Source organism: Myripristis murdjan, chromosome 9 (assembly GCF_902150065.1).
Source record: "Myripristis murdjan chromosome 9, fMyrMur1.1, whole genome shotgun sequence".
NCBI lineage: Eukaryota > Metazoa > Chordata > Actinopteri > Holocentriformes > Holocentridae > Myripristis > Myripristis murdjan.
In genome coordinates this window covers 599,705-612,047 of record NC_043988.1, presented here as the reverse complement: position 1 = coordinate 612,047, position 12,343 = coordinate 599,705, and the positions used below count along the sequence as shown (strand labels likewise).

The following is a 12,343-nucleotide window of genomic DNA, read 5'->3' as shown; positions in this document are numbered from 1 at the left end:
TAACAGTTTTCTGTGTGTGTGAGAGAGGGAGGAGACATTAGATATGTTACAATATCAAGAGTAAAAGCTGAGAATTGTACAGATTGTATACTCACTCAAAAGGTAGGGACAAAGGGTGAATTTGGATTGGGCCTTCCCTCCCTCCACTCTCACCAGTGGCGCTGTCATCTCTCCAGAGCCTCACCTCATCCTCCTCTCGGGCACCTCCATCATCATTGGCCGCCAGTGCTACCAAAGGTGCTGAGGAGGGTAGGCCAGCTCCAGCTGCTGCACCAGAAAACATATCACAAACAATTTTGCAAATTGCATCTGTTCACTTGGGTTTCCTCTCCATTTTAACTTTTGTTCAACCTGTCCATGGTGTGACTGACTGACCAATTGACAGGTGAAGCCCAAGGGGGAGGAAGCCTCAGCTCTCTGCTGTGATTGGGCCAATCCAGTGTCAATCATGAATAATGGACTAATCAGACCACCAAAAAAAAAAAAAAAAAATAGTTGTGCGGCCCCAAGGGCTAATGTCATAAACAATCATGAATAATGAGCCACTCTACCTGTTTTACTGGTCAATCAGTCAGCATTAGAAAAAAAAAAAGAAAAAAGAAAAATTAAAAAAGCTTACAAGTAACAGTTTTATGGATCTGATCTATTTGCTAGCCGCTTCTAATGCTTGAAAAACATTCAAATTAATCACTATTAGTGCTTAGCTTTCAACATTAGCGACTAGCAACAAATGGTGAAATCAGGCAATATAAACAATAAATTTGGACCCACCGCACATCAGCAATCACACCTAGACCACAGTTGCTTGTCTCTTCATTTTAGTTTTTAGCGCTGATTAGCCCTAGTTGTCCTGGTGGGCCCGCAGTTTTCGGCTCCTCCCCAGAAAACATTAGTCCAGTGAAAATAAGGCTTAAGCATTAAATCCTATTTAAGCTAGCATTAACTTGCTAGCTATTAGCTGTGTTCAAAGTTAGAGCTAACCCTAAGTTGATAACAGCTGTCATAAGCTAACGTTATCCTAACATTAGTTAGTGAACATGAACTTTGTTTCTTACCAGATAGGTCTTCATCAAGGTAAAAAGGAAGTTATGCTGACCAGTAGATGGTAGTTAGTCAGCATGTTCCCTGTGCTCCCTGGTTCCATGTGGTTGTGTGGCTTAGCAGGCTGTAGGCTAGGCTTCGGCTTCTTCTTCTGAGGGTTTTTTTTTTGGCGGATTGCAACCAGCCTCGGTGCACATTGCAATCTGCCGTACACTGGTTTGTTCTTGTCTCATTGAGTCACTTTTGCATAAACCTTTGACTGAATTGAAATTTGTCAGTCGAGCCACCAGCATACATTGTGGGAGTTCACCCGATTAAAATTTCAGATTTGATTTGTAATTTTCAATTTTTAGAGTAAGTTAGAGTGAGTTTTAGAGTTTGTCAAAGTCCCAATCAATCCCATTCCAACAGAATTGGCTACTTGGGGCCTTCATTTTGTATGAGGCATTCAAGACTTCAAGACATAGTTTTTGAGTGGAGTACTCCTTTAAAGTTTCAATCCCAGGTGGACAAGGTAACACATGTAACCTCCTCACCTTGTTGTTGAGGATCTCAATCTTGTCCTGGTCCAGGCGGTGCTGGCGATTGTAGGCCTCCATGGTGGTGCAGGCGCGCTCCATCTCTCGGTTGAGGACACACACAATGTTCTCGAAGGTGCCCACTTTAAGCTCCAGCTCCTGGCAGCGCCGGCTCAACTCAATCACCTTGGTCTTTTCACTGTGGAGCTGCAGCTCCAGGGCAGCGCCCATGGCACTGGGCAATGGAGTGAAGGAGGTGGCGAGGGTTGGGGCGCAGGCACCCTGCACGGGAGCGATACCACCCCCACCCAACTGACTGAGTTTCAGCTCCAGGTCCCTGAGGGACTGGTGGAGCTCCTGCAGCTTGTGGCTAGCCACCTCCAAGCTCTGAGGCTGCAGGCTCTCCAGACTAACCTTAATGCCCATGATGAAGTGCAAGAGCAGGTTCAGGTGCTCATAGGAACATGCTCGCTCATGGTCATGGATCTTCTCTTTTTCCACCTTGAGATGTAAAAAAACAAAGTCAATCACATAAACAAACACACAGAATTCCAATAGTCTAACACTGATTTAAGTGAAGATTTTTAGACTGGACTGACAAAATGTGGCATAAGCACATAATTTAATAGTTTAGTCCACGTGGTTCCCATTAGACCCCACTCAATGTTACATTAAGTGTTTATTCTACATTTATTTGTTATTTTGTTAGATGTATATTTTATTACATATTGACACATGTATCAAGTTATGACAATAATGACTTACAGACATGTCGCAACCAACCACATGAAATCTGCATGGTGCCTTAAATTTACTGCAGAACTTAATATGGTCCACATACTAGAATAAAAAAAAAACAGGAAAAAAGGTAATCATCTAAAGCAAAATATTTTGCAGCATTTGATCCCTGCTAGGGAAAGGAAAAACAGTTATATGTACTACGAAATATCACATAAATCACTTAAATTTGAAACACAAAATTGGTCTGAGATAGAGAGTGGAGTGTACCTTTTCTCTTGGTATTTTTTTCTTTGCACAACCTTCACAAATCATAGGGTACTTTGGACAAATTTCATCATGAGCCTAACAAAAAAAGAAAAATGAAAAAGAAACAAAGATTATTTCATCATTGTCAATCTGAAATATCTCATCCCATGTTTAATGTATAAAAAACACAGACGCTATAAAGTCTCCACTTGATTAATTACTTGTAGCACAAGCTACCAATTAGTAGTAAATACATTTAGCATTTACAAATCCTGTAAGAGCTTGGAGTAGATCCACTGAGGTGGTTTGGGCATTTAGTTAGGGTGCCTCCAGGGAGCCTCTCTGTGGAAGTGTTCCAGGCATATCTGACTCTGAGGCAGAGCTGCTGAGGAACTATATTGGGCTGGGAAAGTCCCCATGAAGTGCTGGTGGATATGGCTGAGGGAAAAGGATGCTTGGGCTGCCCTCCTCGATCTGCTACCATTCTGACCCGGCCCAGATAAACGACAGAAAATGGATGGATAGGCATTTATTTATTATTCTGTGAAACCCACCCAAGGAAGTTCCACATGAGATTGAAATTCAGGAAATTTACTGTATGTTAAAATATAAAACTTTAAAGCTCTAGCTTACAAAAGTATTCACACTCTGTACTTATATGGCCTAAACTTTCTCGCTGCTAAAACTATGTTCAGTATTCCATGAAATACATAATTGATGTGTTTAATGATAACTCACGCTAGGTAAATATACAGATTTTCCCATTAATCGTGTCTTCATTTGAGCGATCCAATATCAATTCTTGAAGTTCTTTTTTCATTAGAGATGTGAATATTTTTGCTAATGTTATCTATAGCACCTACAGTACTGCAGAAGTCATCTGCTGAACTACAAGCCCAGAGAAACTCAGCTGACCAAATTATATGTTACAAAGAATGAAGGAGCGCTTGACCCCTAAAGCCAGTGTGATCTTGGGCAGTACTCCACTCTACTTGCTGATACAACTAATCAGTATAAAAGTAATGGTGCCCCACTTTAGACAAGCTTTTAAAAAGGATGCATGTTGACACGTATTAAGCTTGTTTTCTATGAATAAATAATCTGACAACCAGAGTGCTCTAGTTCATTCTAGATATGCTTAGTCAAACTGGGACCTCATAAATTGAGTCACATAAGGCAATCAGTGCCAATAGAGTTTATTCACAGTAACCGTTGACTTAGTAGACATGACATAGCAGGTGAAGGACCCATTTCAACATATAGAGTTAGGCGTATGTCAGCTCCAAATTAGTCCAGTAGGTGTCACCTTTGTGCTGTGGGTAATTTACAATGTAGGTAGGAACTTTCACTTGGGTCACAGGTGTTGCTGGATGGAGGAGCACTTATAGTTTTTTGCTCACCACACTAAGTTCATTGTTGTATTGTTTAAGTATTTGGTTTTATGAATATTTATGAACAGCAACTATGGATTCATAACAGTGAGCAATAAACATTCCATCAAAATCAAGACACTGGACATTCAAGTATACATGAGCCTTTCCAATGAGCCAGCATGCACAATCCAGGCCCTGACTCTGTTAGAAGGAAACACAGATCCTTAATTAATATCATTACTAACACCGGTCAAAAGGACTGTTAAGAAAAAGCTCTACACTGAGCTAATATGTTCCTTCGTCACAAGTCCAAATTCATGTACATTTACAATGTTGCTAGACGAACATTTCTGATTAAAGTGAGCAAGCAATGTTTCACCTTGATGTTTTTCAAAAGGAAAGGTTCCTTGCAGTATTTGCAGTTAAGTGTCCTCTCTGGACATTCTCGCTCATTGTGGCGCTCCTGCTCGTTGGCTCTCATCAGCTCTTTACAGGAAGGACAGAGGATGATCATAAAGTCGCAGTTTCCCTCATGACTGACCTGCAGGCAATCAACCACAAGCACCACATTATCAAGGAGATTTAATGTGTCCAACATCTGCAGACACTCCATTAAAGTGCCATAAATCAATAAGTGTATCAGGATAGCAAAGTCAGTGAAGTCACATGGCTTTTTTCTTTGTAGTCTTTGCATCATGTGGCAGGTAGAAGTAGGGGACGCGTCTTAAAAGGAACAACTCACCTAAAATACAAAAACAGATATTTTTCCACTTTCACCTAGTGCAATCTATTCGACCATATAGTTTGTGTGTGATTTGGTAATGTTTCCTTTCTGCCATATCTGCCCTGTCTCTGGCACAATCCATGCCATTATGTCTTTCCAATTTTTTTTTTTTTTTTTTTTTTTTTTTTAAGAAATGACGTATAAATTCCCTAACCACTTTATATCTGGCATTCAGTATCATGCCAGGATCACCAATTAAAGTTACAAAATGTAATATTTTGCTTGTTCAAATGTGCATATGACCATTACACAGCACCAGGGTGTATGACTGTTTCTGATACCATTCAATCCACTGTTACAATGATAGCTGCTGAGATTTCAAGCTTTGAACCTCACAAATCCAGACTGTCCCCTTTGTTTTGTTTTATTTTGTTTTGGGAAACCCCTTCCCCTCCCCAACACACACATTTCAAGCTGTTGCATGAAATAAAGTTATCATAGTGAACTAAACACACCATGGAGCTAATGATCGGCATCTACAATTGCTGTTCAGCTAAGCAATATGTGCTGTTGTAGCTAAATTAGACTTAGCGATTAGCAAGACTTTGCTACTGCTCTAACTTTAACTCTCAACCTAAGGCCTCAACTGCATGTTTGCCTTGTTTCATAGGGCTTATGCTTTACCTGATACTTAATGCAGTATATTTCTAATTTTATGTGGTAACATAAGTTGCATTGTGGTATAGAGATACAGTCAGTGTCTTAAGTAAATATAGTGGATGTTTCTCCTTACCTACAAGTTACATTTATTTGTGTCATTCCAGGCTTGATAGTTCTTTTGCAGAGGATTAAGGTGTTCTGACATTCTACATTTTTCCAGATAATTACTTTTGATAACAAAAATCTTCTTCTTCTCTGTTCTTCCACTGTGAGGAATAACAGTGCCTTTCTTTCTTAACCCAGGGAACTGAACTGAAACTGAAGGCTGAAACAAACTTAGCATTTTTTCCCCAATCCCCTGAATTTATCTTCCTCAGAAGTAAAAATGTGATGTCAAGATAACTTTTCAAAGATAGAAATATACAAAGAAAAAGCACTTGCAGCCAATTTCTTCTCACTAGACTGTCCAGTAAAAGAAACAGCTACAGATGTACAACATTATCATTAGTAATTCATGCCGCTTTAAAATGAGGCTTGAGTGAACAATGATGTCTCATGCATTAAAAGAAGATAATGTTATGATGTTTTAGTACCATCTAGGGGAGGTACACAAACTCAGTTACAAGCCTAAATAAATATATGTATAAAATAAATACATTTCTCCAAAAAAAAACAAAGTGCTGAGCCAGATTGGCTCTTTTCAGAACTTTAAATCTCATGTGTGTCATTTCTTGCAGAGCTAACACACGCTTACCCATTACACAATGTTTTACTATGGCTACACACTTAGCTCTTAAAGTGAGTTAACTCAGTGTTGAAGTGATTCCTTTAGGTACCATTTTTATTTTGTTTGGAGAACTTTCTTCTGTACTAAGGCCAACTTCAGGAATAAGTGGAGGGGAAAACCATCACTAAAGTGCCCTCTAGAGTGCTAAAAATGAGAGGAAATGCCCCATTGTCTGCCCATCACATGGGGGAAAAAAGGATCAAATGCCCTGTAGGGTGCCCCTTCATGCAATAAAATAAATAATCACAATTAATTATAATAAATTTGCTGCTCTTGTAATGGGGAAGTGCCTCTCCAGTGGATAAAATGTGATGACGTGCTGTAAAGGGTGTTCCTCCATGTGTGAGAATGTGGGAAGTTTCTTTTCTCCAGTGGAGAAAATGTGACATGCTGATATTGGACAGGTGCCCTTACAATGGAATAAACATGAGGTTCCCAGGTGCCTTTCTGATGACGAAAACTCATAAGGTGCTCTCTTTAATGTCCTTCCAAGTGAGAAAATACCATGACGTGTCCTTACAACGGAGAGAGAACATAATAATGTTAGGCTAATATCTCACAAGTATTTTGATGTAATCTGCACTGTCTCCGTTGCTTAATTTTAATTTGCTTAAGTACCGTTTAGGGAAAAGGAAAAATGCAGCCAGAGCCAGTTCGTCTTCGACAAGATGGGTCCAAAGCTCCAGAAGTAAGGCTGGAGATAAAGGTATGTAAGTCCTCTCACTTCTAGCACTTCTGTGTATTGGCTTTTCTTGCAGGACCTTACTTGAGATGATCACTGGGAGTCTGGTGTACATGTATCAGTAACACAGTCAAGAACGCTCATTTTATATTTGTGTTTTATAACTGGAATAAATTAAAAAAAAATGAAGAACAGTATATCTTGTTTGCGTGATGTTGAGGTGGGTTAATTTCATTCAAGGCAAGAGGGCTTCTGGTAGTGCTATGTTTTTTTTGTAATACAGTAACAACAACATTATCTACAGTCCCGTTGTAATAAATTATTATAGACTTAGACTTAGACTTAGACTTCTTTTATTGTCATTGCACAAAAAAACACAGCAGTGAGATTTTGGCAACGAAATGTCGTTGCTTGGCTTCCGGATTACAGCAGAGATGGAATTGTGGGACCATTTAGGTATATATAAATATAAATATTATACATAAATATAGTCTATATAACTGGTATGATATGGTCTATATAACTAGTGCTAAAAAACAGGAGCTAAATAGTAATGAGTGCAATTTAGAATAGCTAGATAAAACAGAATGTACAACAACAGACTAAACAGTGTAAACAACTGAATAACCAGTATAAATAATAATGAGTGCAATTGAGAATAACTAGATAAAAACAGAATGTAAACAACGGACTGAGCAGCGTAAACAACTGAATAACCAATGTAAATAATAATGAGTGCAATAAGAACAGAATGTAAACAACAGAAAAAAAACTGACTAAACAGTGTTAACAGTGGAAGATTGCACAGAAATTTATTGTCCATACGTAGCTGCTGGGCGGGCGGGGGGGGGGGGTTATTGCACAAATAGGAGGTAATTAATTCTCCTCATCCCAGGGGTGTTTCCCAGACTGGGCTACACACCCTGGGCCTGAAGAAACCATACCTCCATAAAGAGATATTGCACAGAAATGTATTGTCCATACGTAGCTGCTGGGCGGGCGGGCGGCGGGGGGGGGGATATTGCACAGAAATGTATTGTCCATATGACAAGTTATTTGGCATTGAGCAGTCTGATGGCCAGGGGGAAGTAACTGTTTCTGAGTCTGGCTGTTCTGCAGCGGATGCTGCGGAACCGTCTGCCAGACGCCAGTCGGGAGAACAGTCCATGCTGGGGGTGGGTGGGGTCAGAAATGATCCGGTGGGCTCTGGATAGGCAGCGGCTGTCTGCTACGTCCTGGATGGGGGGGAGCGGGGTCCCAATGATCTTCTCCGCCGTCCTCACCACTCTCTGCAGAGACTTCCAGTCTGAGGCCCTACAGCTCCCAGACCAGACGGAGATGCAGCTGGTCAGCAGGCTCTCGATGGTCCCTCTGTAGAAGGTGGTTAGGATGGGAGGGGGGAGGGAGGCTCTTCTCATCCGCCGTAGGAAGTGCAGGCGCTTCTGTGCCTTCTTCGCCAGGGAGGAGGTGTGGAGTGACCAGCCGAGGTTGTCGGTGATGTGCACCCCCAGGTACTTGGTAGTGCTCACGACTTCCACGGCTGTGTCGTTGATGAGGAGGGGTGTGTGGCTGGGTCTGGATCTCCTGAAGTCCATGATGATCTCCTTAGTTTTATCGACATTCAGGACCAGGTTGTTCACCTTACACCAGTCCACAAGGTGTTGCACTTCCTCCCTGTAAGCCAGTTCGTTGTCGTCCTGAATGAGGCCCACAACTGTTGTGTCGTCCGCGTACTTCAGGATGTGGTTGCTGCTGTACCTGGGGCGACAGTCGTGGGTCATCAGGGTGAACAACAGGGGGCTCCCCCCAGGGAACACATCCCTGGGGGGAGCCGGTGTTCAGGGAGATGACACTGGAGGTGTTGTTCCCCACACGGACAGACTGGGTTCTGTCGGTGAGGAAGTCCAGCAGCCAGTTACACAGAGAGGTTTTGAGGCCCAGGGGCTCCAGTTTGCATATCAGGTCCTGGGGGATGATCGTATTGAATGCTGAGCTGAAGTCCAGGAACAGCATCCGTACGTGGGTGTTCTTTCCTTCCAGGTGCTCCAGGCTCAGGTGGAGAGCAGTGGAGATGGCATCCTCCGTGGAGCGGTTTGGCTGATATGCAAACTGGAACGGGTCGAATGATGGGGGGAGTATGGAGATGATGTTGTCCTTAACCACCCTCTCGAAGCACTTCATGATGGTGGATGTAAGTGCAACGGGGCGAAAGTCGTTAAGGCATGTGATGGCTGGTTTCTTGGGCACTGGAATTATTGTGGCCGACTTGAAACACGGGGGGACAACAGCCTGGTTCAGTGACATGTTGAAAATGTCTGTGAGCACATGGGCCAGCTGGTCTGCACATTCCTTGATCAGCCATCCTGGAATGTTGTCAGGGCCTGCAGCTTTCCGTGCATTGACCTTCCTCAGGGCTCTCCGCACTGCAGTGATTTCAAGCCTGAGTGGCTGTTCATCGGGGTGGGGGTAGCTTTCCTCGCAGGATTTTTATTTAGAGCTTCAAACCTTCCGAAGAAGTTGTTGAGCTCATTGAGGAAGCTGATGTCATCCTGGCAGGGTGTGGGTGTGGCTTTGTAGTCAGTGACAGTCTGGATGCCCTGCCACAGTTGTCTGGTGTTGTTGGGGTCCTGGAAGAAGCCCTGGATCTTCTGACTGTGGGCGCGCTTTGCTACTCTGATGGCACGGTTCAGATTTGCCCTCGCTGATTTGAGTGCCGTCGCATCACCAGATTTGAATGCAGCATTGCGCTCCCTCAGTCTGTCGCGCACCTCCTTAGTCATCCAAGGTTTCTGGTTGGCCCGTGTGATGATAGTCTTGGTGACTGTAACCTCCTCCATGCACCACTGTATGTAGCCTGACACAGATGCAGCATACTCCCCCACATTGGTGTGTTGACTGTCTGTTGCAGCCTCTCTGAACATGCTCCATTCGGTGCATTCAAAACAGTCCTGCAGTGCAGACATGGCTCCCTCAGGCCACACTCTCACCTTCTTCACAGCCGGCTTTTCCCTGGTGAGCAAAGGCTGGTATGCAGGAATTAGCATAACAGAGAGGTGGTCTGAGGAGCCCAGGTGGGGGCGGGGGGCTGCTCTGAATGCCTTCTTGATGTTTGTGTAAACCAAGTCCAGTGTATTCTCCCCTCTAGTAGCAAAATCCACATGCTGGTAAAAATTCGGAAGCACAGTCTTCATGTTGGCCTGGTGAAAGTCCCCAGCAACAATAAAAACTCCCTCCGGGTGTGTGGATTGCATGTCGCTGATGGCACGGTAGAGAACACTCAGGGCTTGTTTACAGTTAGCGCTGGGCGGAATGTAAACAGCAACAATGGTGACGCTGGTGAATTCCCGGGGCAGGCAGAAGGGTCTGCATCTCACAATCGTAAACTCTATGTCCACACAGCAATGACTGGAGACCAGAGAAGCGTTGTTACACCAGCTGTTGTTAGTGTAAATGCAAACACCACCTCCCCGTGTTTTACCTGTGAGAGCATGGCTCCTGTCGGACCTGAATGTTGTTAGCCCGTCCAGGCTGATGGCGGTGTCCGGGACAGAAGAGTTGAGCCACGTCTCGGTGAGAATGATAATGCAGCAGTTTCTTGTCTCCCGTTTCGTGATTAAGTCCAGCTTCAGGTAGTCCAGTTTGTTTTCCAGGGAGCGTACGTTGGCGAGCAGGACTGATGGAAGCGGTGGTCGGAACGGGTTAGCTTTTAGCTTAGCTGTAAGTCCACCGCGACAACCGCGCTTCTGCTTCCTCTCGCACCGCCTCCGATGTCTCCGCGGGCGGCCTGTGCTGGGGGGAGACTCCGCTGTTCTGTGATCCGCTGGATCTGACCGGCATAGCAGACCGAGGTTGTGTAGAACGGTCCGCGTCTCTGGGCTTACAGGGTTTACGGGGTCTACGTTGCTAAATTTTCTAAGACTAATGATAAACTGCCGGTCATATACTATTCTAGCACTGTTTCGCTGAATTTGTGATGCTAAAAACACTGAACTAGATGGCGAAATTACCGATAAAGTGGCTATGTTACCGGGAGCCGAAGCAGCCGCAGCCGGACAGGGCGCCGCCATCTCATGATACAAATACTGTTAATTGTTATGGACGCAGACTATTTCATCATACATGATGCATCATAGCTTTTTGCATTCTGGTGGGACTGCCTGTCATGCAGTAGGTGCCCTTTTTATTTTTGCGCCCCTGCACTTCAAACAGCCTGAGTCTGCCACTGGTTGAAAGGGTCCACAGTGAGTGTCGGGCGAAAGTATTCCCAAACCACCTACAGCAGGTGGGTGTTGGGGCAGTGGTATCGACAAACCGCTGACAGCAGAGGAGTCAGAATGTGACTAAGAGAGTGGGCCATTGCTGGGGCCAGATCCAGGGCTGGATCTGGCTCGATCTGTGTCAGAGGGGATGAAACAGAAGGGGTGCTGGGCAACCAAGCCATGTTGGCAGACATCACCGTTGAGAGCAGGACAGCCTGTACACAGGGCAAGCTGACTGGAGCCCAGAGTACAGGAGACCCGAGTCGGTGTTCAGGCTGGCAGTCCAACAGCTGGGTGGGCTGGCACGAGTCTGGCCACCATACCTTTAAATAGCTGTTGCTATAATTTCTCCATACTTGCATCTCATCCTTGTCACCTCTGCTTGTATCTCACATCGGATGGACAAAGACACAAGGCAGAGACATTAGGAAAAGAATCAAGAATGTACAAATCACAAAATAAGAAGAGGAGATTTTTCACATGTAAGTTTTGGCGGTTTCAGCTGCACAAAACCATCCATCCTAACTGTATGAGGTGAAGGGTGACAGAATGGGAAGCTTGCTATAGAAAATATCTATAGCAACTAAAATATATGTAATAACAGTATGGCAAAATATTATCCACACAGTATATAAAACATGCATGTGACCTAAGTACTGCGACCACAGTTCTTTTGTGTGTTACTCATGAGACATTTTCCCATTTCATGCTGCTCAGAAATAGAAAAATATTTTATTTTACTGACCAATTTGTTTGTGTATTCCAGGCTTATAGATAGAGATAGATAGATAGATTGATACTTTATTCATCCCAAAGGAAATTCACAGTTTTCAACAGTATCCACAGATTAGGCTTATGCATTGAAGCAGGACAGGAAACTTACCATTAGTAGTATTTCTATCAACTGACCACAGTGGCTGATGATCCAAGAACTCGCAAGCCACTCTCACTATTTCACCATTCAGACAATACTAACTGTTGTATCAAGGCAACAGAAATCACATTGTCCTCTATGAAACGCAGCATACTATAGAGCTTTGTGGAGGCTCTTGCTCTCCTTGGGTTCTGTTTTAGGTTGGTTGCTGACAGACTGCAAAAACCAAAACATGGAAATGCCTTGAAGGAAAATGTTGAAATCCATTTTGATGATCCTAGAAAGCAATTCCGAAATGGAGCAAAAGCTAGATGTGTCCACTGAATTTAATGTCAACTGAACTTCCAGAGAGAACTTTGCCAACATGGCTTGATTCAGTTTTTGACAAAAGTTTAACCAGAATCTGAATCCATTCATTTCCCACCATACTAAGTATTA

General features: G+C 43.5%; 1 protein-coding gene across 2 annotated transcripts in view; it reads right to left on the bottom strand.

Moving 5' to 3' along the window:
• The window catches only part of traf2a (Tnf receptor-associated factor 2a), a 75,582-nt gene that overhangs the window by 40,240 nt on the left and 22,999 nt on the right, over positions 1 to 12,343 (bottom strand). For both annotated transcript variants that reach the window (XM_030059990.1, XM_030059991.1), the window contains 4 exons: positions 4,299 to 4,460; positions 2,568 to 2,642; positions 2,325 to 2,399; positions 1,578 to 2,060 (listed from right to left, as the gene is read on the bottom strand). In XM_030059990.1, the coding sequence (XP_029915850.1) occupies positions 1,578 to 2,060; positions 2,325 to 2,399; positions 2,568 to 2,642; positions 4,299 to 4,460 (795 nt within the window). The remainder of the gene's footprint in view (positions 1 to 1,577; positions 2,061 to 2,324; positions 2,400 to 2,567; positions 2,643 to 4,298; positions 4,461 to 12,343) is intronic.